The 22873-nt window shown below is 45.7% G+C and overlaps 1 protein-coding gene across 7 annotated transcripts in view; it reads left to right on the top strand.

The window, feature by feature from the left end:
* The first annotated feature begins 242 nt into the window (after positions 1-242).
* The window catches only part of TBC1D20 (TBC1 domain family member 20), a 35201-nt gene continuing 12570 nt past the window's right edge, over positions 243-22873 (top strand). The window contains exons 1-3 of one of the 7 annotated variants that reach the window (XM_059705798.1): positions 243-419; positions 7277-7462; positions 11831-11947. In XM_059705798.1, the coding sequence (XP_059561781.1) occupies positions 350-419; positions 7277-7462; positions 11831-11947 (373 nt within the window). In that variant the 5' untranslated portion in view covers positions 243-349. Of the gene's footprint in view, positions 420-439; positions 866-7276; positions 7463-11830; positions 11948-12709; positions 12763-22873 lie in introns of those variants that run through there. The other 6 variants (XM_059705799.1, XM_059705800.1, XM_059705802.1 and 3 more) reach the window with 6 other exon arrangements.

Genomic DNA, 22873 nt, shown 5'->3' on the forward strand with positions numbered 1-22873 from the left:
TGAGTTAGTACTCTCATTATTATCAACATCACTTTACAAATAAGAAAAGCAAAATAAATGACAAAATCTGGTCCGGACGCACTTGCTCTATATACTTCTGGCGGAGCTCTCCAGGGCGCTCCCCGCGCTCTCGGCTCAGAGCGCCTGTGCGCCTGCCCGCCCGGGAGGCGGGCGCTCGTGCTGGCGTCGCGAACGGTCACGTGCCGGTACGGGGGCGGGGCCCGTGCGCAGATGCCGAGGCGCCTGCGCGCAGCGGGCTACCGAGCCGGGCCTGCCGGGAAGTGCGGGCGCGTTTTCTCTCGGCTCCGCCACCAGCCGGGGCTCGGGCCCGTGCCCGGGCCCCCGGGACATGGCCTCCCCAAGTGCTCAGGGCGACGTCCCCACCTCCAGTCACTGGGACGACGGCGCGGAGACGGCAGGTACGGAAGCCGGCCGGGGCGTCGAGGGGTGGCCTGCGAGGACAGCCCGAGGGACAGGGGCGACCCAAGGCGACGGGGACAGCTGTCGGCGGAGCGGGTCCCGGCGCCAGCGGCGCTCGACGGGCCACCTGGGTGCGCCCAAAGCCGAGGGCCGGGCCGGGCCGGAGTCGGGACGGCGGGGAGGAAAAGGCCGAAGGGAAGGAGAGCTTAGTATAGGGGCCCACGGGCGCGGGGACCAGAGGAGCCATGGTGGCAGAGCCGCATCCCCTGTGGGGAGGGCGGCGGGACTCGGCCCCGGCGCATCTGAACGGGGGAATCGGGTCTGAGAACTGGGCTCGCCTCCGCCCGGCCCGAAGCTGTCCGGCCACGTCCACAGACTCCTGCCACCTCCCTGGTTGTAGGGCAGGTGCTCAGACCTCAGCGATCGCCGCCTTGACTTCCGTGGTGTGAGTGGACACAGAATTCTTTTCATTGCCATAATATCCAGTCCTTTTAAAGTGCACCGTTCAGTGGTTCTTAGCACTTTCACAGGGTTGTGCGATCATCCCCACTGTCTAATTCCAGAACATTAATATTCCAAGGAGAAAGCCCACTCCCCAGTCTCCACGGTTCCTGGCAGACACTCATCGACTGTATGTCTCAAGCCTGTCCCACCTGTCTTAATGTTCTTTAATTGTGTAAAAAGCTATTTTCTATTTTTATACTGTTTCACCCTAAGCCATTATTTCTGTGAAATCATGGGTTCATTGTGCATTGTTTTCAAATATGTTTGACATATTAAGATCGGACTGTTAAAAGTAGTCATGTTTATTCTGTACCAAGTAGAATAATCTCTTTTTCCTCTGGGGAAAATAGCTTTCCCACTTTTTGGTGGCAGCCATAGTAGAACCAGTTGACATATTCAACCCACATATTATGATGAAGCACCTAGTATCCACGTCTTGTTTCTCTGGGCTCGTTTTCTGTCGTCCCCCTTTTCTCCTACTCTAGTCCCGGATGGAAGTGGAGCTCACTCATCATATTACTTCCCTGGGCCCTTTGGCCTTGTAACCCTTTGATGGTGTGTGACATCTGTCTCCATGGCATAATAGTCCGTGCCCCAAGTGGTACAGGTCTTATGACCTGTTGTAGTGCATTTGTTTTGAGAGACTACCTCCCAGTTTCCTTCATTTTATTTCTCTGGATGCATGGGAAGAACTTGGAAATCAGAGTATTTTTATTTTGTTTTGTTTCGTGGTTTTTTTTCCTTTTTGTTTTCGTTGTGGTTTTAATCATATTGGAGAATTGATAGTTTTTAACACTGGAAGCTCTCGTTTGTAGAGTTCATGGTTTACGCTCTAGAATATTTTTCTGCATTGTTGAGGTAAAGAAGTCTTTCTTAATGCACACTTGTTTTTATGTTTCAGTAATGAATCTCTGCTAACTCTGGTATTGTTGAAACTAAATAGGGCCTCCAAAAACAAAGGCTACTATGTTATATTTAGATTTTAATAGGAACCTTACTCAGAAAAAGGTAAGGTTTTCTTCTCCCACTGTCTTTCTCCAGTACAGATATGAAGTTCAAGCATAAAATTTTAAGTTAATTTTCTTTTTTTGTTTTTAATTAATTTCAGAGAGGGAGAGAGAAAGAAACATCAATGATGAGAGAGAATCATTCATCCGCTGCCTCCTGCATGCCCCCTACTGGGGATCAAGCCTGCAACCCAGGCATGTGCCCTTGACTGGAATTGAACCTGGGACCTTTCAGTCTGCAGGCCGACGCTCTGTCCACTGAGCGAAACTGGCTAGGGCAGTGGTCGGCAAACTGCGGCTCGGCAAACTGCAGCTCGGCAAACTGCAGCTCGCGAGCCACATGCGGGCGGCTCTTTGGCCCCTTGAGTGTGGCTCTTCCACAAAATACCGACTTCTGCGCATGGGCCACGAAGTTTCAATTGCACTGTACGTGGTATTCTGTGGTATTTTATGGAAGAGCCACACTCAAGGGGCCAAAGAGCGCATGTGGCTCGAGAGCCGCAGTTTGCCGACCACAGGGCTAGGGCTTAAGTTAATTTTCAATGTCAACATCAGGAGTTCAAGGAGGGGCAGGGCAATGTCTGTCTGAGGGGATGGATCTCTCTCTCCCTCTCTCTCTGATTGGTTCTTTCATTGTTTGATTAAGGCTAACATTGCTTAGTTTGAGTTTAACCTCTAAAGACTGCAAAGCTTTCTTGATGTGCAAGCTTAAACCAAATAAGTATGGAATTTTGTACTCTCACATAAGATTCCGTTATTAAGTATGTAGACCTTTTACCTGATGTAAGCCATTAATGTGTATTTTGCTGATATGGAAAAACTTCAGAGGAATCATAGCTAGTGTTCATCTTCAGTCCTTGTCCTTTCCCTATATGTCCAGTTCCCAAGCCAGGTGTTTTTGGAGGTAACCTGTTGCTCTGAGGAGGCAGGAATCTTCACCTGGGTTCTGTAGCCAGAGTTGGGAAATATTTGAAACAATAACAGGCTCATCCATCTTTTATCTGAACTGTTAAGAACCGCTGCTTCAGTGCCCTTATTAGAGAGCAGGCCAAGTAGTACCTCTTATCATTTTTTCCTGTGTTGAATGAATTGCTTTTCAGGCATCAAGGATTTATATATAGTAGTGCCTTATATTTTGCAGCCAATTGTAGAATAATCATTTCATTCTGTAGTGGTTATCGTAGCCAAGATCTCTTACTGTAAAGGAATTTGGAAAGTCTCAACTTTGGAATATGTAATACATCTCTCTTATTAAGGGTGCAAAAAGGAACTGGAGAAGAAAGGATTCGGGAATTGGGATTACATATGTACTACTTCCTGATGAAATGTGGACTTTTATCCCAAGTCCATTATGCGCATTCTGGAGTCAGGACGTGCGTGTCCCACCCCAAAATCCATATATAAAACGTATCTTAAAGGAGGTAGTAGGCATTAATTTTTTTATTTTCCTGAGCATCCCAAGAATAGTTCTGTAATTTTTCTCTGAGATGAAGAGGATACATGTAAATTAGTTTCAGTTGAGACTCTGCTAACCTTTTTTTCCCTCTTTGTGTAATCTAGCAGTGGACCTTATCATTCTATAATTTATACATTTCTAGCTTACGTGAGTTTCCTGTTTTCTCTTCCCTTTTTATGTCACAATGAGAGTTTATTCATTAGGTGCAATAAATGGTTGTGGGGTGGGCGCGCACTTAGGAGTGCTTTCCTTAGATTAAGTGCCATTAATACTTAATCACTCAGCTGTGGGATTGAGGAAGGTGATATTGGGGCCTGAACAGACCCCACATTTTAGCAGCATCCTACTCTGGGAAGTACCAGTAGCTTTAGAAAAAGGCCAAAGAATCTACATCTCTACAGTCATTTGCTGCATAAGAGTTTCAGTCATTGATGGACTGCATATACAAAGTCTACCGTCTAGGTTTGTGTAAGTGCCCTCTGTGATGCTCACACAACAACGAAATTGCCTAACAACACATTTCTCAGAACGTATCCCCGTTGTTAATTAGCACATGACTGTGTTTAGAGTTGTGCAGTAAGCATATTCTTAACACTAGCATGGGCAAAATTATGTCATTTATTATAGGCCAGTGTTTCCAAAGGAACAATAGCTAAGCTAGCTTTTTATTCTATTCTGTACACACTGTGTTCCCACCGAGCACCAAAAACCAGAAGGTAGTAGTAAATTTTGTAATGCAGGATTAAAAATGGAATTGAACTGTGTTGAGAAAACTAAGTACAGGAGCTGTGGTTTGGGTCTAGAAATAGTAAAAATTCTGGCAGATTACTTACGCAAACCTAATAGAAATCCAGGTGATTGCAAACAGTGTTATTTCCTTCAAGACACAAGCAAGGATTTTCCTTTCCCCCAGATTGCTGAATGAATAGCTTACTTGGAAAGAGGGGCAGGGTGACTATATGTCTAAACAAACAAAGGAAATTTTTCCACACTCTTTGTAAGTAGGTTAACAAGATTTCTAAAGTCAGTTTATCTCGAACAGTATTCATATTACCATTTAATTGTTCTTAATTTGTGATGTGTAGAAAATACAAGGAAACTCTAAGTAAAAAAAAAAAAATTACAGGCTATTTTGTACTTTATATTCTTTGTTGGAAATTAATTCAGTTCCTTCTCATATTTTTAAATAAAAAGTCTTCTCACCCTCACTGGTTTGACTCAGTGGGCAGAGTGTTGGCCTGTGGACTCAAGGGCCGCAGGTTCGATTCCAATTGGGGACACATGCCCGGGTTGTGGGCTCCATCCTCATCGAAGGGTATGCAGGAGGCAGCTGATCAGTGATTCTCTCTCATCATTGATGTTTCTGTTTCTCTCTCCCTCTCCCTTCCTCTCTGAAATCAATAAAAAATATATATATTTTTTTAAAAAGTCTTTTCTGTGTCTTGTTTATCTATGGTCCCTCTTTGAAAACATACAGCCTTCTCTTCCAAAGGATGGTCCCTCGACCCTGTCTTTCCTGAGTGTAGGATAAATCCGGCCCACACTCTTCCATAAGCTACATTTTTTGCAGTCCTTCAAGCCTCTGTCCTCTTCTTTTACCAATACTTCAGCCTCAGAATTATCTCTGTGTTTTCTGGACATGATGTGTCTTTCATGTAAAAAGGTCTTTGCACACACTCCTCTCCCTTCAACCACTCTTCCACGTGCAGTTTTCTTTAAGAAGATACCAGATATATTCTTGGCAAAGCCTTTCCTGATTGCATGAGAAGTAGTCATTCTTTCCTCAGGAGTTTCATAATTCTGTTATATCATGTATAATAATTGTTTGTACCCTTCCCTACTGTGAGCCTCTCAAGTGCTGGGAAGGAGTCAAATTAATCTTTATCCTTAGTACAGTGCTTACTATAAATAGATGTTCATTAAATGATAGGCTGATAAGTGTATGGACTAATGGACAAGTGGATAGATGGACAAATGGATGGATACATTTAAGCCAAGAGCATGAAGCACCTTGTAAATAAACATTTAACTAGTTAGGTGCCATACTGACAGAGGAAATTGGGACATAATTTTTTATGATTTCTAGATAGAGTAACCCTTTAATTTAGCATCCAAGCTGGGACATTTTTGAAAGTACAGATAGCAGGAGGGATTTGCTATGAACAGTTATGCCATAATTATAGGTGTGAGCCAGGAATCTCTCAAACCTGAAAGAGATGATCACTCTAGTAGGTTACCAGGGAAAAGAACATTCTAGACAGGAGAACAGGTTTACGTAGGTGAAAAATGACCTGTAATATTTTCCTGTCTGCACCTGCAATTGCATGTGACTCTAAGGCAGTTAATTTATGTCACAGCTCTCATAGGTAGGTAACCATGATCCTTAGGTACCAGCTTTCATTTGTGTTAATAATGTGGAGCTTTGTCATGGAAACAGTTTGTAGACTGTTGACTCAGAATAGAAAATTATCGAGGAAGAAAGTGTCCCTTCTGAACCTAATCTCCCTGCCATTAACCCTCTCTAAAGCCTCGCCTACTTTCTAGAGTTTATCTCCCCCTTGTATTACTCCAGTGCCTTACACCTAATATATGCTACATAAATATTTTCAGTGATCTGTTTACTGTTAAAGGAAGGGGCCTTGTGTTTCCTGTCTCCAAGCTTTTTCTCCTCTGTGCCTCTCTTCCCAGCCTCTTGAAATCCTCCTTTTCCTGTTTTTTAAAGTATGTTAACTTTATTATATATTTTTTTAAGTTCTCACCTGAAAACATGCTTTTATTGGTTTTAGAGAGGAAGGGAGAGAGAGAGAAACGTCAATCAGCTGCCTCCTGCAAGCGCCTGACTGGGGATAGAACCCACAACCTGGGTATGTGACCTAACCCGAAGTTGAACCTACAACGTTTCAGTGTATAGGATAGTGCTCTAAACAACTGAGCTACGTGGCCAGGGCCCGCCTTTTCCTTTGGAAATTATACTCTTTGCTGATGCTTTCTCAGTTTAGTCTGACTCACAACATTCTCTGAGCTCTTGGTGTCTACACATTCCTTTTTTTGGGGGGTGGGGGGGCAAGGGGCAATTACAGTGCATTTCTTTGTGGCATCTCTTTTATGGTGTCTTGTTTAACTTTTGTTGTGTTTGCTGTTCTTGAAATTAGACATTCTGCCTGAAAACTCTAAAAGCCTATTACTCCATTACTTTAAGTAGAATATTTATAACATGGTTAACATTGACCAAAAATTCTCAACCAATTTCCTAAAAAGACAATTAAACACAGTAAAATGCCTATGTATAAATAACAAACTATCACATAAGGATGTAAGATGCTTAAAACATAACTTCCAGATCACAGTAATTAATATGGTTTTTAAAAAACAGTTGTTTTGTGTGTAGCATCATGCCTCTCTTACCACCCACACTGGAGACCCAAGTATACCCTTTGACATTCTGATTTTGAAAATATTTTTGTGATTTCGATATTTTATCAGTAACTAGGAATTTTTGTGGTTTTGTTTTAAAATATATTACTGAATTTTGGTGGCATGTATATACATTTTTCCTCTATAAACAACAGGAAAAATATTAAGAGATATATATTAAGAAAGAACAGGCATTCTATTAGGAAAACATTAACAGTAACAGTTAGGTATGCCTGAATTTACTGAACATTTATTATAATTATAATTTCTTACTGATCACTTACATGGCATACCTCCTTAGTGTTTTGTACATAATGTGCTAATTAAATATCTGTAGGTTGGCTTTAAATATACCTACCTGTACCTCAGACCAGATAAGGAGGTTGAGCCCTGAGTAGAAAATGTACACAAGCTGAATATGTGCCTTAATGCCCCTCCAACCCCTGAGTGTGTGTGTGTGTGTTTGTTTTTGCAGGCTTTAACGCCAAAAGGAAAAAGAAAGTGGCAAAGATATACCAGGCTCTGAACAGCGATCCCACTGATGTGGCTGCCCTTAGACGCATGGCTATTAGCGAGGGAGGGCTCCTAACTGATGAGATGAGACGAAAAGTGTGGCCCAAGCTCCTCAATGTCAACATCAATGACCCACCTCCTATATCAGGTAAGATGGGGAGTACTGTGAGGGGAGCTTATTTAGGAGGCAAGGAAAAAAGAATTTCAGAATCTTTGATTTTTATGCAAATGTCAAACCAAGAGTAGATGAGTAAATCTAAAGCATTGAGAATATGATTGGCCGAACTCTGAAAATAAGGCCAAACTAATAAGTAGAATTTTATTCAAAAATGGAATGAGCTTTTATTGGCTAGGTAGAGAAGTTTATTAAAAACGTATATTTCAACCCAGCCCCTGTGCTTCTGTGGTTGAGTTTTGACCCAAGAACCAGGAGATCAGGCTCAATTCCTGGTCAGGGCACATGCCCAGATTTTGGGCTCAATCCCCAGTAGGGGTCGTGCAGGAAGCAGCCAATCAATGATTCTCATTGATGTTTCTATCCCTCTCTCCCTCTCCCTTTCTCTCTCTGAAATCAATTAAAACAGCGGTTCTCAACCTGTGGGTCGCCACCCCTTTGGTGGTCGAACGACCCTTTCACAGGGGTCGCCTAAGACAGTTGTGCATATCAGATATTTACATTACGATTCATAACAGTAGCAACATTACAGTTATGAAGTAGCAACGAAAATAATTTTATGCTTTGGTCACAACATGAGGAACTGTATTTAAAAGGACCAGAAGGTTGAGAACCACTGGATTAAAACATCCCTAGCTGGTTTGGTTCAGTGGATAGAGCATTGGCCTGTGGACCAAAGGGTCCCGGATTCGATTCCGATCAAGGGCATGTACCTTGGTTATAGGCTCCTCCCTGGCCTGAGCCCTAGTTGGAGTTTGTGCAGGAAGCAACCAATTGATGTGTTTTTCTCACATTGATGTTTCTCTCTGTCTTTCCCTTTCTCTCCCACTCTCCTTAAAAATCAATGGAAAAAATTCCTCAGGTGAGGATTAATAGTAACAACAAAAACTAACGTATCTTTTAAAAAATGCATATTTCAGTCCATATTTACTTAGAGATGGGTTGTAGGAATTTGTATTTTAATAAGCACTCCACCTAATTCTGATGTACATGGACTACATTTTTGAGAAACAGGCTATGGGGAAAAATAATATCTTTTTTTTTTTAATATATTTTATTGATTTTTTTACAGAGAGAAAGGGAGAGAGATAGAGAGTTAGAAACATCGATGAGAGAGAAACATCGACCAGCTGCCTCCTGCACATCTCCCACTGGGGATATGCCCGCAACCCATGTACATGCCCTTGACCGGATTTGAACCTGGGACCTTTCAGTCCGCAGGCCGAAGCTCTATCCACTGAGCCAAACCGGTTTCGGCAATAATATCTTTTTTTTAAAAAACACAAAAGCCCTAGCTGGTTTGGCTCAGTGGGTAGAGCGTCAGCCTACAGAGTGAAGGCTCCCGGGTTCGATTCTGGTCAAGGGCACATGCCCAGGTTGCTGACTCAATCCCCAGTAGGGGGTATGTAGGAGACAGCCGTTCAGTGATTCTCTCTCATCATTAATGTTTCTATCTCTCACTCTCCCTTCCTCTCTGAAATCAATAAAAATACATTTAAAAAAAAAACACAAAAGAATTTTTATTGGGAAATATCATGCTCATTTTGGATTCTAAAATTCTGTATTTCTGTGAAAAGCTATAACTTTAACTAATCTGCAAGGCCTGTGTGGTAAAAGGAGTTCCTTGGAATATAGTGTAGAATACTGATAAAAGTACTACAGAACAATGAACCCATTTTGTCATTCACTCAACAAACATTTATTGCTTTATTGCTATGTATGGCAAAAGTCCGGTTCTTGGGGATTCTTTCACTCATTTGGCAGATACTAGTTGTGCTCCTGTTGTGTGCCAGATACTGGAGACAATTAAAACAGCCTCTGCCAGTAAAAGTTCACAGTGTCATAGGGCAGCCGAGTAGGTGTTAAGTTGCCACTTGTTTAATCTTTGAAGCTGGCTGCCTCAGAGCAGTAAGCCTTTTGTTGGAAGAGAAAGGCATTACCATGTTCGCATTCTGAATCCTGAGATGGTGTTCTATCAGATTTCAGATTTCCCCGATCTTTATAAGATGAAGTTTGTGTGGGGAAGTTTTGCACAGGCTCCTCTGTTAGCTTTTGGTGAAGGAAATGTAGACTTGTTACACAACACTCAGTTTGGGTTGAGGGAAATGTGCACTTGTTATCCTATCTAATAAAAGAGAAACATGGTAATTAGCCGTACGTCCGCTACCCTTCCCATTGGCTAATCAGGGCGATATGCAAATTAACTGCCAGCCAAGATGGCGGCCGGCAGCCAGGCTACTGACACGAACAGGAGGCTTGCTTGCTTCAGTGACTGAGGACTCCAACGTTCCCCGCCTGCCACTGCTGGGCTCTGAGCTGCTAAGAAACATTGTTACAAATATAGAAGCTAAACAAAACCCCAGAAACCTGTTTTCAGTCAGCCAGGATCTCAGAGCTGGAGTCGCAACAAAGTTTCAAATACAGAAAGTAAACAAAGCCAGAAACCTACTTTCAGCAGCAAGGTCTCACAGCTAAAGCTGGCTCTCAGCTCCAGTGACAGCCATAAATCCAAGAATTAAAAAAAAAAAAAAAAAGGAAAAAAGGAGTGGTTGGGAGCTTCAGTCACCTGCCAGCCTGAAAACGGCCCTCAGCCCCTCACCCTGAAGGGGGTGTGACCAGATGCAAACAGGCATCATCGCCTCATCCAGGCTGGCCAGGCACCCAAGCGGGACCCCCACCCTGATCCAGGATACCCTTCAGGGCAAACCAGCCGGCCCCCACCCGTGCACCAGGCCTCTATCCTATATAGTAAAAGAGTAATATGTCTCCCAGCACTGGGATCAGCGGAGCCGCGAGGCCTCCTGGCCTCTGGAGCAGCGTGACGGGGCAGCGCCCAAACCCCCTGATCACCCTGCCGCTCTGTGTGTGACAGGGGGCGGGGCCACAACCTCCCTATCCGCCCTGCTCTGTTTGTGACAGGGGAAGGCACCCCAACCCTCTGATCAGCCCTGCTCTGTGCCTGATAGGGGGGAGCTCCCCAACCCCCTGATCGGCCCTGCTCTGTGTGTGACAGGGTGCGGTCCCCCAACCCCCTCATGGGCCCTGCTCTGTGTGTGACAGGGTAGAGCCGCAACCTCCCCATGGGCCCTGCCCTGAGTGTGACAGGGGGGAGTGCCCCAACCCCCTGATCGGCCCTGCTCTGTGGGTGACGGGGCGGCGCCCCAACCTCCCCATCGACCATGCCTTGAGTGTGACAGGGGGCGGCACCCCAACCCCCCAATTGGCCCTACCCTGAGTGTGACTGAGGGTGGCATCACAACCTCCTGATTGGCCCTGCTCTGTGCATGACGGGGCAGCGTCCCAACCCCCTGATCGGCCGGCTCTGTATGTGACAGGGGTGGCACCACAACCCCCTGATCAGCCCTGCTCTGTGTGTGACGGGGTGGCGCCGCAACCTCCCCATCGACCCTGCCTTGAGTGTGACGGGGCGGCGCCCCAACCCCCCAGTCGGCCCTACCCTGAGCGTGACTGGGGGTGGTATCGCAACCTCCTGATGTGCCCTGCTTTGTGCATGACAGAGGGCGGCGCCCCAACTCCCCAATCGGCCCTGCTCTGAGCCCGACCAGGGTCAGGCACCTAGGGATTGGGCCTGCCCTCTGCCACCCGGGAGCAGGCCTAAGCCAGCAGGTTGTTATCTCCCGAGGGGTCCCAGACTGTGAGAGGGCACAAGTGGGGCTGAGGGACGCCCCCCCCCCCCCCCGCCAGTGCACAAATTTTGGTGCACCCGGCCTCTAGTATATATATAACAGCTAGAGACCGCCTCCTTACATTCACACTGTATTGGGCTTATCACCTGGACAGAAATACAATGTCCTATTTGCAGTGTGTTAGCTTTAGAATTTCAGGGTCAAGGGAAGTTAGGTTCTCCTTTATAGGCGTTTATCTTAATACTTCTTTCTGAACAGCTCAGTGCTTCCTAGACTTTACAGATGTTAGAGTTTTTTCAGTGGTCTATGGTTTCCACATTTATGATCTGATTTGATCCTTACAGTAACCTGAGAAGTATATTATCGAAGGGAACAATGCCATTTTTATAGATGTGGACTTTGAAATCCAGAGCAGTTCCCCAGCGATGCCACAGGAGGCCCCTGGCCTCCTGACTTCTCTGCAGCTTTTCCACCTAACTCTGTTACCTCCTGGACAATGAGGTCATTCCTCTTAGGTCACAAGACTGCATGTTTGGAACTAAACCTATCTCCAATTGTTGTATTTTGAGTCATGTTCTTTTCAGGAAAATGCAGGAGTACGTCCTCCTGGCCTTTGGTGTAATACCACAATATTTTGTTCCTGATCTGGCTTCTCAGACATTCCTACAATGACATGTTGCTTTTCCTCCAATAGGGAAAAACCTACGACAGATGAGCAAGGACTACCAACAAGTGCTGCTGGATGTCAGGCGGTCCTTACGGCGGTTTCCTCCTGGTGAGAAGCTCTCTCCGTCTGTCTTGTTATATGGAGGTTTCTGTCCCAGTTGCACTTATTTTCTTGTGTTGATGCTTGCCAGTCCCAGGGAGTTTCCATCCCAGCACACAGTGTGACCTAATATCTATTCCCATTCTGCTGAGTCATTCTTTAATTTACTCCATCACACTCAGACCCCCACTGAAAGCCTGAGCCAAAATAATTTCTCTTGGCCTGGAAGTGGTAAATGAGAGAAGTTTCTTCCCCCCTTTCAGAGCACAGAAGAGGCTTCATAGAGATTGCTAGAGCCATCAGTCTGGCTTTAAAGAGCAGGTTGGTTTAAAAGTGGGCATTAACAAGAACTTTTTTTTTTTCTTCAAATTCTTATTGATTTCAGAGAGGAAGGGAGAGGGAAAGAGAGAGAGAAACATCAATGATGAGAGAGAATCATTGATTGGCTGTCTCTTGCACACCCCCCACTAGGGATCGAGCCTGCAACTCGGGCATGTGCCCTGACCAGGAATCAAACCGTGACCTGGTTCATAGGTCGATGTTCAACTGCTGAGCCACGTTGGCCAGACTAACAAGAACTTTTAACATCTTCTTTGATTAGATTTATAAATAGTGATATCTTGCATATATGTGTATTGAGGTCCTTGGACTAGAAGGGAGGCCATTCTCTGCATGTTAAAAGAGTTTATTCCTAAAATTGCCTCCCCATTCCAGGAAGAATGAGAAGAATGACCATTGTCTCCATTTTCACAATGAAGGCAATTAGGCTTATGATCTATTTCTCTTCCTTTGCAACTCCACCTTTAGGTCCATGAAGAGAGGAGAATTGCTGACAGAAAATCAGTTGCCATGGCAAATCAGTGTGTCCCGAGAAATTTTAAGGGGGTGGGGATGCAGCAGGGGGCGCAGTAGTCTGGGTGGAGGCTTAGCATAGTCCTAGAGATGTGGAGATGCCGGTGTCTGCAGTGAGGCCTGGGAGGTGGAGCTGTGCCAGGTACGGCTCTGGACCATGTTGGGGCAGACCTGCTGCTGCACCATCATGTTGGGGGATTTGGGGAGTGTGGCAAGACGGCGCTCCTTCGGGTGTTTGCCAAGGACACCTACCCTGGGAGTTATGTCCCCACCATGTTTGAGAACTACACTGTGAGTTTTGAGATAGACAGGTGCGCATTGAGATCAACTTGTGGGATACTTCAGGTTCCTCTTACTGTGATATTGTCTGGCCCTGGCTTCTCCTGATTCAGACGCGGCGCTCATCTGCTTCCACAGCCAACCAGAAACACTGGACAGTGTTCTCAAGAAGTGACAAGGAGACTCAGGAATTTTGCCCCAGTGCCAAGGTTGTGCTGGTTGGCTGTAAGCTGGACGTGTGGACTGACCTGACCACACTGAGGAAGCTGCCCAATCAGTGGCTTATCTCTGTTACACATGAGCAGGGCACTGTGCTTGCCAAGCAGGTGGGGACCGTGTCCTACATTGAGTGCTCTTTCCAGTCCTCTGAGCGCATGTCAGGGATGTCTTCCATGTAAGGACTCACACCTGGGACTGCAGCAGTCTGCTCAGCTGGCAGAAAGGCCAGACTGTGGGACAGGAACAGAGGCGAGATATACAAGAATCGAGCCAAGTGTTGCAACCTCATGTGCATGGCCAGGGAGGAACAGTGTCAGGAGGGGTGGTGAAGGGCACAATTGTTCCTCTGCCTGCACCTTGGCTTCCTGACCTCCTGACTCTGGCTGGAACTTCAGGGCAGGCTGAATGAGCAATTCTCTTAGGCAAGGGACCCAGAGGCAGAAAGAGTGCCACCATTCCCCATATCTTCATACCCTCCTCTCCATAAGAAGTGAGGGAGCTAGCAGGGCAGGCATCTGGGCCCGGAGCTGGGATAGGGCAGGGGCGTAGGGGAAGCTGGCATCGAGCAGTGACCTTGGTTGAGTCTCAGTATACGAAGGGTGCCTTCCCTACCCACCCCCCCAGTCTCCATATCCGGGTTCAGGCCTCCTTCCCTAAGGAAAGTGTCCATTCCATGATCTTCCCTTTTCCTCTCCTCTCACTTATACAGCTGTTCTCACTCAACCTCCAGGCAACATGCACTAATTAAAAAGCAAGTTGAAAAGCCCCTTCCCCTATAAATCCACCATCCCTAGCTCCTCCCTCTCTTCCCCCAGTAGCCCACAAATAAAGCCCATGTCCATGGCAGGGGAGGAGGATTATTTTTCAACATGCAATAACTGACTATTTAGTCAGGGCCACTGATCTCTTTTTTTCTTAGCATGTCAAATTTTAAAATGACAACAGCTGATACAACAAAAGCCATCTGGTGTGAATAAGTCAAAATTATACCTATTTTTGTGGGGGGGGGGTGTCAGGTTGGCAAAAAATACAAAATATTTTAGTGATGCCTTTAGCAGAATTTTAATAATTAGTTTATGTGTGCCATGAGATAAAAAAGATTGAAAATCACTGCTAAACCCATTGCTTCACTCTTCTGAAACCATGCTTTGGCTTGGATTTTGTGTTAAAGAAAGCTCTCTTTCCTGCTTACATCTTTGCTCCCTGGAGGGCTTCTTTTCTCCTGTAGCCAGTGGCCCGCCAACTTGGTTTTTAATGTTTATTTTATTTATTTACTTATTTATTTTTATTGAGGTACTAGAGGCCGGGGGCACAAAATTTGTGCACGGCGGGGGGTAGGGACGTCCCTCAGACCAGCCTGCGCCCTCTCACAATCCGGGACCCCTTGGGTAGGGTCCCTAGGCCTGGCTAGCGATCAGGGCCTATTGGGGCTTTCCTTCTCCTGGCTGCCAGCTGCCAGCAGCTGGCCCCACCCCCGCCGCTGCAGCTGCTTGCCATCTGTGCTGCGCTGCTCCCCCGCCACCTTTGCCTCCCTCTGTGGGCGACAGGCATGCAGTGCAATCTGTGTAATCACTTGGCTGGCCTGTGCCTCCCTCTGTGGGGCAATCAATCGCAGGGCCCCCAGATAGATTGTTTCGCAGAGGGAGGCCCTGCCCACCTGGCCAGGGCTCTGCAATCTATCGCTGCGCAGAGGGTGACCTGGGCCTCCCTCTGCAGGGTGATCGCAGAGCCTCCCCCCGCCCCCCCGATTGCCCCAGTGGCCTGGGCCTCCCTCTTTGGGGCGACCGTGGGGCGATGGCAGGGCCCTCCCGATCAATCGCATTGTGCCCGCCTTGGCTGGCCTGGTGCCAGTGTGTGTCATAGCATGGTCTTCCGGAAGTTCATCCGAATGGTTCTGCTGTTTGGTCATTCGGTCGATATGCATATTACGCTTTTATTATTATAGATAGATAATTGGCATATAACAATATATTAGTTTCAGGTGTACAATATGATGATTCAGTATTTGTATATATCCAACTTGGTTTTAATGAAAACATATGCCCATAGTCCAATCCCCATTTCCCTATCCTGTTACTTTGATTCTTTTTTTGTGTGGGGGGCTGTTGTTTTTTTTAAATATATTTTTATTGATTTCAGAGAGGAAGGGAGAGGGAGAGAGAGATAGAAACATCAACGATGAGAGAGAATCATCGATTGGCTGCCTCCGGCACACGCCACAGTGGGGATCGAGCCTGCAACCCAGACATGTGCCCTGACCGGAAATCAAACCATGACCTCCTGGTTCATTGGTTGATGTTCAACCACTGAGCCATGCCAGCTGGGCTTATTTGTGTGTTTTTAAAAAATAACTTTAATTTAGGTTTTTATGTTGAAGATCAACTTTTTAAAAAGAAATCTACAGTGACATTTATTTTTAAAAAAATTTTAAATGTTTAATTGTAGTTTACATTTAATATTAGTTTCAGGTATACAGCATAGTTAGACATTTATATAACTTACAAAGTAATTTCCCTGATAAGTCTAGTACCCACCTGGCACCATACATAATTACAATATTACTGACTATATTCCTTATGCTATACTTTACATCCCTGTACTATTTTGTAACTACCAATTTGTACTTCTTAATCCCTTCATTTTTTCCCTAGCTCCCTGGTAATCCTCCCATCTGGTAAACATCAGTTTGTTCTCTATGAGTCTATTTTTATTGTTCATTTAATTTTGTTTTTTGTTTTTCTTTGGATTCTACATATAAGTGAAATCATGTGGTATTTGTATTTCTCTGTCTGACTTATTTCACTAAGCATAATACCCAGCATGATCCATGTTCTTGCAAATGGTAAGATTTCACATTCTTTTTTTATGGCCAAGTAATATTTTCTTTATCCAATTGCTATGGACATTTAGGTTGCTTCCATATCTTGGCTTTTATATATGAAATGCCCTTCCTTGTCACTTGTTTATAGCCTTTGTTTTAAAGTCTATTTTGTCTGATATAACTATTGCTACCCCCAGCTGTTTTTTTTATTTCCATTTGCATGAAGTATCTTTTTCCATCCCTTTACTTTCAGTCTCTGTGTGTCTTTTTTAAAAATTTCTTTTGTTAATAATTCTTTATTCTTGAAAATATTACATATGTCCCCCTTTTATCCCCCATTGACCCCTTCAAAACCCCCCCCCATGTGTCTTTTTAAAAAAAAAACACATTTTTATTGATTTCAGAGAGAAGAAGGGGGAAAGAGAGAGAGAGCGAAACATTGATGAGAGAGAAACATCAACTACCTCCTGCATGCCTCCTACTGGGGATCAAGCCCGCAACTCTGGGCATGTACCCTGCCTGGGAATCAAACCAGCAACTTCCTGGTGCATGGGATGACGCTCAACCAACTGAGCCACACTGGCTGGGCTCTGTGTCTTTTGCTCTAAAGTGGGTTTTTGTTGGTAGCATATGTATGGATCTTGTTTTCTTCTCCATTCAGCCACCATGTCATTTGATTAGAGCATTTAATCCATTTACATTAAAGTAAATGTAAATGGATTAAATGTTCCAAATGACATAAGTATATAGTTTTAATAAATGATGGGTATATAGTTATTGCTATTTTATTATTCACTAGAGGCCCGGTGCACAAAAATTTGTGCACTCGGGGGGGAGGGGGGGTCCCTCAGCCTGGCCTGTGCCCTGTAGCAGTCTGGGACCCCTCGGGAGATAACGACCTGCTGGCTTAGGCCTGCTCCCGGGTGGCAGAGGGCAGGCCCAATCCCTAGGTGCAGCCCCTGGTCGGGCTCAGAGCAGGGCCGATTGGGGAGTTGGGGCGCCGTCCCCTGTCACACTCAAGGCAGGGTCGATGGGGAGGTTGTGGAGCAACCCCCTGTCACACACAGAGCAGGGCCAATGCGGGGGTTGGGGCTCTGTACCCTGTCACGCACAGAGCAGGGCCCATCAGGGGGTTGGGGTGCTGCCCTCTATCACCCACAGAGCAGGGCGGATCAGGGGGTTGGGGTGCCGCCACTCTCACACTCAGGGCAGGGCTGATGGGGAGGTTATGGCTCTACCCCGTCACACACAGAGCAGGGCCCGTGGGGGGGGGGGGGGAGCTCCCCCCTATCAGGCACAGAGCAGGGTGGATAGGGAGGTTGTGGCCCCGCCCCCTGTCACACACAGAGCCGCAGGGCGATCAGGGGGTTTGGGTGCTGCCCCCTGTCACACTCAAGGCAGGGTCGATGGGGAGGTTGAGGCGCCACCCCCTTTCACGCACAGAGCAGGGCCAATCAGGAGGTTGGGGCGCTGCCCTCTGTCACGCACAGAGCAGGGCCAATCAGGGGGTTGGGGTGCCTTCCCCTGTCAGGAACAGAGCAGGGCCGATAGGGAGGTTGTGGCCCCGCCCCCTGTCACACACAGAGCCGCAGGGTGATCAGGGGGTTTGGGTGCTGCCCCCTGTCACGCTGATCCCGGTGCCAGGAGGCCTCGTGGCTCCGCTGATCCCGGTGCTGGGAGGCATATTACCCTTTTACTATATTGGGTAGAGGCCTGGTGCACGGGTGGGGCCGGCTGGTTTGCCCTGAAGGGTGTCCTGGATCAGGGTGGAGGTCCCCACTGGGGTGCCTGGCCAGTCTGGGTGAGGGGCTGAGGGCTGTTTTCAGGCTGGGGGTGACTGAAGCTCCCAACCGCTCCTTTTTTCCTTTTTTTTTTTTTTTTTTTTTATTCTGGTCCGCTTTAGCTTGAGGCTTGGCTCCAGCTCTTCGGCCTCCGGCTGAAAGTAGGTTTCTGGCCTTTGCTTACAATGTTGCGAATCTGCTGGCTGAAGTTGGGCGTATTTGTTACAATGTTTCTTAAACTGCCCACTCAGAGGCCTGCAGCCGCAGGCGGGAACGTTGGAGTCCTCCGTCACTGAGGCAACCAAGCCTCATGTTAGTTTCAAGCTGCCTGGCTGCCGGCCGCCATCTTGGCTGACAGTTAATTTGCATATAGCCCTGATTAGCCAATGAAAAGGGTATCGGTCGTACGCCAATTACCATGTTTCTCTTTTATTAGATAGGATACTTTTGGTCTCTTTTTCTCCCTCTTAAAGAAGTTCCTTTAACATCTATAATAATCTATAATAATAAAAGCATAATATGCAAATCGACTGAACAGCGGAATGACCATCTGGATGACTTTCCGGATGAAACCAGGGCTCCAAGGGCCGGCCAAGGCAGCTGGGGCTGCAAAGGCCTACTATTGCATGAATTTTGTGCATCAGGCCTCTAGTTTCTTATACTATTGCTTTGGTGGTGATGACCAGCTTTATCTTTTTCTTTTCTGGGAAGCTGTTTATTTCTTCAGTTCTAAATGATAGCCTGTGCAGTAGAGAAATCTTGGTTATAGGTCCTTGCTTTTCATCACTTTGAATATTTCATGCCAATACTTTCTAGCATGGAAATTTTCTGTTGAGAAATCAGCTGACAGTCTTATGAGAGCTCACTTATATGTAACTAACTGCTTTTCTCTTGCTACTTTTTAAATTTTTATTGATTGATTTTTATTTATTCTTAAATTGTTTAAATTAAGAATGAGAGAGAGAGAGGGGGGACCAGCAAGAGAGAGAGAGAGAGAGAGAGAGAGAGAGAAATACCAGTTTGTTGTTCCACTTATTTATGCATTCGTTGGTTGCTTCTTGTATGTGCCCTGACCAGGGATTGAACCTGCAACCTTGGTGTATCGAGACAATGCTCTAACCAACTGAGCTACCTGGCCAGAGGTAGCTCAGTTAGTGTTTTGTTGTTGTTGTTGTTGTTGTTAATCTAACCTGAGGATATTGATTTTTAAAGAGAGTGGAAGGAAAAGGGAAAGACAGAGAGAGAAACATCAATGTGAGAGAGATGCATCAATTGGTTGGGATTGAGTTTGCAACCAAGCTACCTGCCCTTGACTGGAACCGAACCTGAGACTCTTCCGTCTGCAGGCCAATGCCATATCCACTGAGCCATACCTGCTAAGGCTTTCTTGCTACTTTTAAGATTCTCTGTCTTTAATCTTTGGCATTTTAATTATGATCTGTCTTGGTGTGAACCTCTTTGGGTTCATCTTGTTTGGGACTCTTTGTACTTTTTGGACTTGCATGTCTATTTCCTTCACCAGGTTAGGGAAGTTTTTTGTCATTTTTCCAAATAGGTTCTCAATTCTTTGTTCTCTCTCTTCTCCTTCTGGTACCACTATGTATGAATGTTGTTATGGTTGAACTATCACTATTTAAAAAAAATTTTTATTTGTTTTTTTTTTTAATTAAATCTTTATTGTTCAGATTATTACATTTGTTCCTCTCTTTTCCCCCCATAACTCCCCTCCTCCCAGTTCCAGCCCCACCCTCCGCCCTCACTCCCCACCCACTGTCCTCATCCATAGGTGCACGATTTTTGTCCAGTCTCTTCCCACATCTCCCACACCCCTTTCCCCCCCAAGAATAGTCAGTCCATTCCCTTTCTATGTCCCTGATTCTATTGTGATCACCAGATTAATTATTCACTTGATTCTTAGATTCACTTGTTGATAGATGCATGTTTGTTGTTCATAATTTGTATCTTTACCTTTTTCTTCTTCTTCCTCTTCTTAAAGGTTACCTTTCAGCATTTCATATAATACTGGTTTGGTGGTGATGAACTCCTTTAGCTTTTCCTTATCTGTGAAGCTCTTTATCTGACCTTCAATTCTGAATGATAGCTTTGCTGGATAAAGTAATCTTGGTTGTAGGTTCTTGGTATTCATCACTTTGAATATTTCTTGCCATTCCCTTCTGGCCTGCAAAGTTTCTGTTGAGAAATCAGCTGACAGTCGTATGGGTATTCCCTTGTAGGTAACTGAGTTTCTTTCTCTTGCTGCTTTTAAGATTCTCTCTTTGTCTTTTGCTCTTGGCATTTTAATTATGATGTGTCTTGGTGTGGTTCTCTTTGGATTCCTTTTGTTTGGGGTTCTCTGTGCTTCCTGGACCTGTAAGTCTATTTCTTTCACCAGGTGGGGGAAGTTTTCTGTCATTATTTCTTCAAATAGGTTTTCAATATCTTGTTCTCTCTCATCTTCTGGCACCCCTATAATTCTAATGTTGGTACGCTTGAAGCTGTCCCAGAGGCTCCTTACACTATCTTCGTATTTTCGGATTCTTTTTTCATTTTGCTTTTCTGGTTGGGTGTTTTTTGCTTCTTCGCATTTCAAATCTTTGCCTTGATTCTTGCGCTCCTCTGGTCTGCTGTTGGGAGTCTGTATAGTATTCGTTATTTCAGTCCGTGTATGCTTAATTTCTAGTTGGTTCTTTATCATAACATCGAGGGTCTCATTAGATTTCTTGAGGATCTGACTACATTTATCGGTGGTTTCTAGACAGTTCTTAAGAGACCTTAAAAGTGTGGTTCTGAACTCAATATCCTCCATTGACAGTTTCATCCTGTTTCTTTGTCTCTGCATTTTTTATGCTTTCTTGGTGCACCCCCTAGTGGTCTTTGTGCGCAGTCTTGTTGTAGTTAAGCCTTGATTATTGTCGGCAATACCGGGGGTGATTTGACCTCCAGGCTAACTGGCTATGAGAGTCCGCTGTGTCTGCAGTGGGAGAGCTTCTGTGCTGGATCTCTAGGGCGGTGCTAATCTAGCGTTTGCCTGAGGCTATCCGTCAAATGGCTCTGCGCAGGGCTTGGGTGGGGCGGGTCCCCAGGGATCTACAGGGCGGGCTGGAGCGAGCAGTTATGGCTGCTCTCAGTCCCGTCCCTAGGGGCTCTGCCTCACAGAGTCCCAGCAACCTCTGCAAACCTCGGAGAGAAAGCTGCCTTCGAGTTCCTACCGAAGCCAGACAGTCCCGCGTCTCCCGTTTGAGTCTGGGTCCCTAGAGACTCGCCTGGATCTGGAGCTCAGAGTCTGAAACTCCCTCCCGATTGAAAACAACAACCGCACCCTCCGCCTCCAGCCCGCTCCGCGTGCACTCCCCACCTTAGTATTTCACTTCAGCACTGCACTTCTTCTGAGTCTGGGTATGATATTCTCTTTCCTCCTAGTTGTAGAATTTCCACTCAGCCAGCCTTCCTGTGGTTCTGGATGATGTCCGTTCCATCTTTTAGTTGTTTTTTGAAGTGCTTGTTCGAGGCAGCAATCTCCTGCATTAACCTATGCCGCCATCTTGGTTTTCCTCCTGTTTTTTTCAAAAAATTTTTTTTCTGTTCTGATTGGGTGTTTTCTACTTGTTTTCCAAATCGCTGATTTTATTCTCTGCTTCATCTAGTCTGCTGTTGATTCCATCTAATTCTTCACTTTTGACTGTTTCTTTTTTATGGTTTTTATCTCTTTGTGAAGTTCTCACTGAGTTTATCTATTGTTTACCTAAGTCATTGAGCATCCTTATAACCAGTGTTTTGAACTCTGTATCTAGTAAATTGTTTGCCTTCATTTTGTTTAGTCTTTTTCCTGGAGTTTTGTCCTGTTCTTTTATTTAGGATGTGTTTCTTTGTTTCTTCATTTTGGCTGCCTCTCTATGTTTGTTTCTGTGTATTAGGAAGATTTGCTATATCTCCCAGTCTTGGAGAGTGAGTGGCCTTATATAGTAGTGCCCCATGGGGCCCAAGGTTCACACTCCCTGGTCACCTGAGCCAGGAGCTCCAGTGGTGTCCCTTTTGTCAGCTGAGTGTGTCCCTCTGTGGTAGTTGGCCCTTGACTACTGTTAGCACATCAGTGGGTGGGATTGATCCTCAGGCTGACTGACTGTGAGGACTGTCTGTGAGTATAGCAGATGAGCCATTGTGCAGGGGCTCACCCCACAGAGCAGGATGCAGTTTAGTGTGGCTCTGGTGCCTGCCAAGCCTCTCTTTGGGTGTGTCATTTGTGGAGCTAATTGGGTGGTGCTCTTATGTGGTCTGAAGCTGGCCACTGGCCACTGGGTGTGTTGGTTCTGGGGCCTCTTGGGAGGAGCTCTGGCACAAGCTGAAGTCTGCCACTGCCTGTGCTCAGTTCAGGGCTACCTGGTAGTAGCTATAAAGTGACCTGTGGTTCTGGACTTGGAGGTACCTAAGAGATGCTGCAAACTGATGCCAGCTGCCACTAGTGCCAGAGCCCACTTAGCCAGAGGGACCAGGCACACCGAGACCATGGCTGCTTAATGGAGGTTTGTGGGCCTTTGAGAGGTTTTAGGAACGTCTGCAGCCCGGGCTGAGATCAGTAGCTTGTGAGGAAGAGCTGCTGAAAGAGGTTGGGGCTGATACACAGGTTGGGTGGGGCAGTCAGGGTCTCCCGATCCTGCTGCTTTGGATGAGACCACCTCGTACAGATGCCGCCCATATTTTCCCCCTAAGAACCCTTCATCCTCTTCTATTTATGTAACATCAGCCTGTGCTATTCTTTCTGTAGGCTGAACTTTCCATGTGGTTTCATATTCCGTTTGCATTCATGTTCTTCTTAGCTTAGCTGAGTACTCTTCTACTGAAAATTCAAATGGGGTTTAATGTTTTCTATTATTACTTTTATGACTTAACCTAGTCATAGTACTTGATTTACTTCATTTTCTTTTTTGTTTATCTTTTACAGTATTCCCTTTTGAAAAGGGGTGGGGTAAATATAGGCAAGAGATGAGGTTTGGTTTCACCTTAAACCTTCCATTCAGTTTA

The sequence above is a fragment of the Myotis daubentonii genome, chromosome 8, assembly GCF_963259705.1.
Source record: "Myotis daubentonii chromosome 8, mMyoDau2.1, whole genome shotgun sequence".
NCBI lineage: Eukaryota > Metazoa > Chordata > Mammalia > Chiroptera > Vespertilionidae > Myotis > Myotis daubentonii.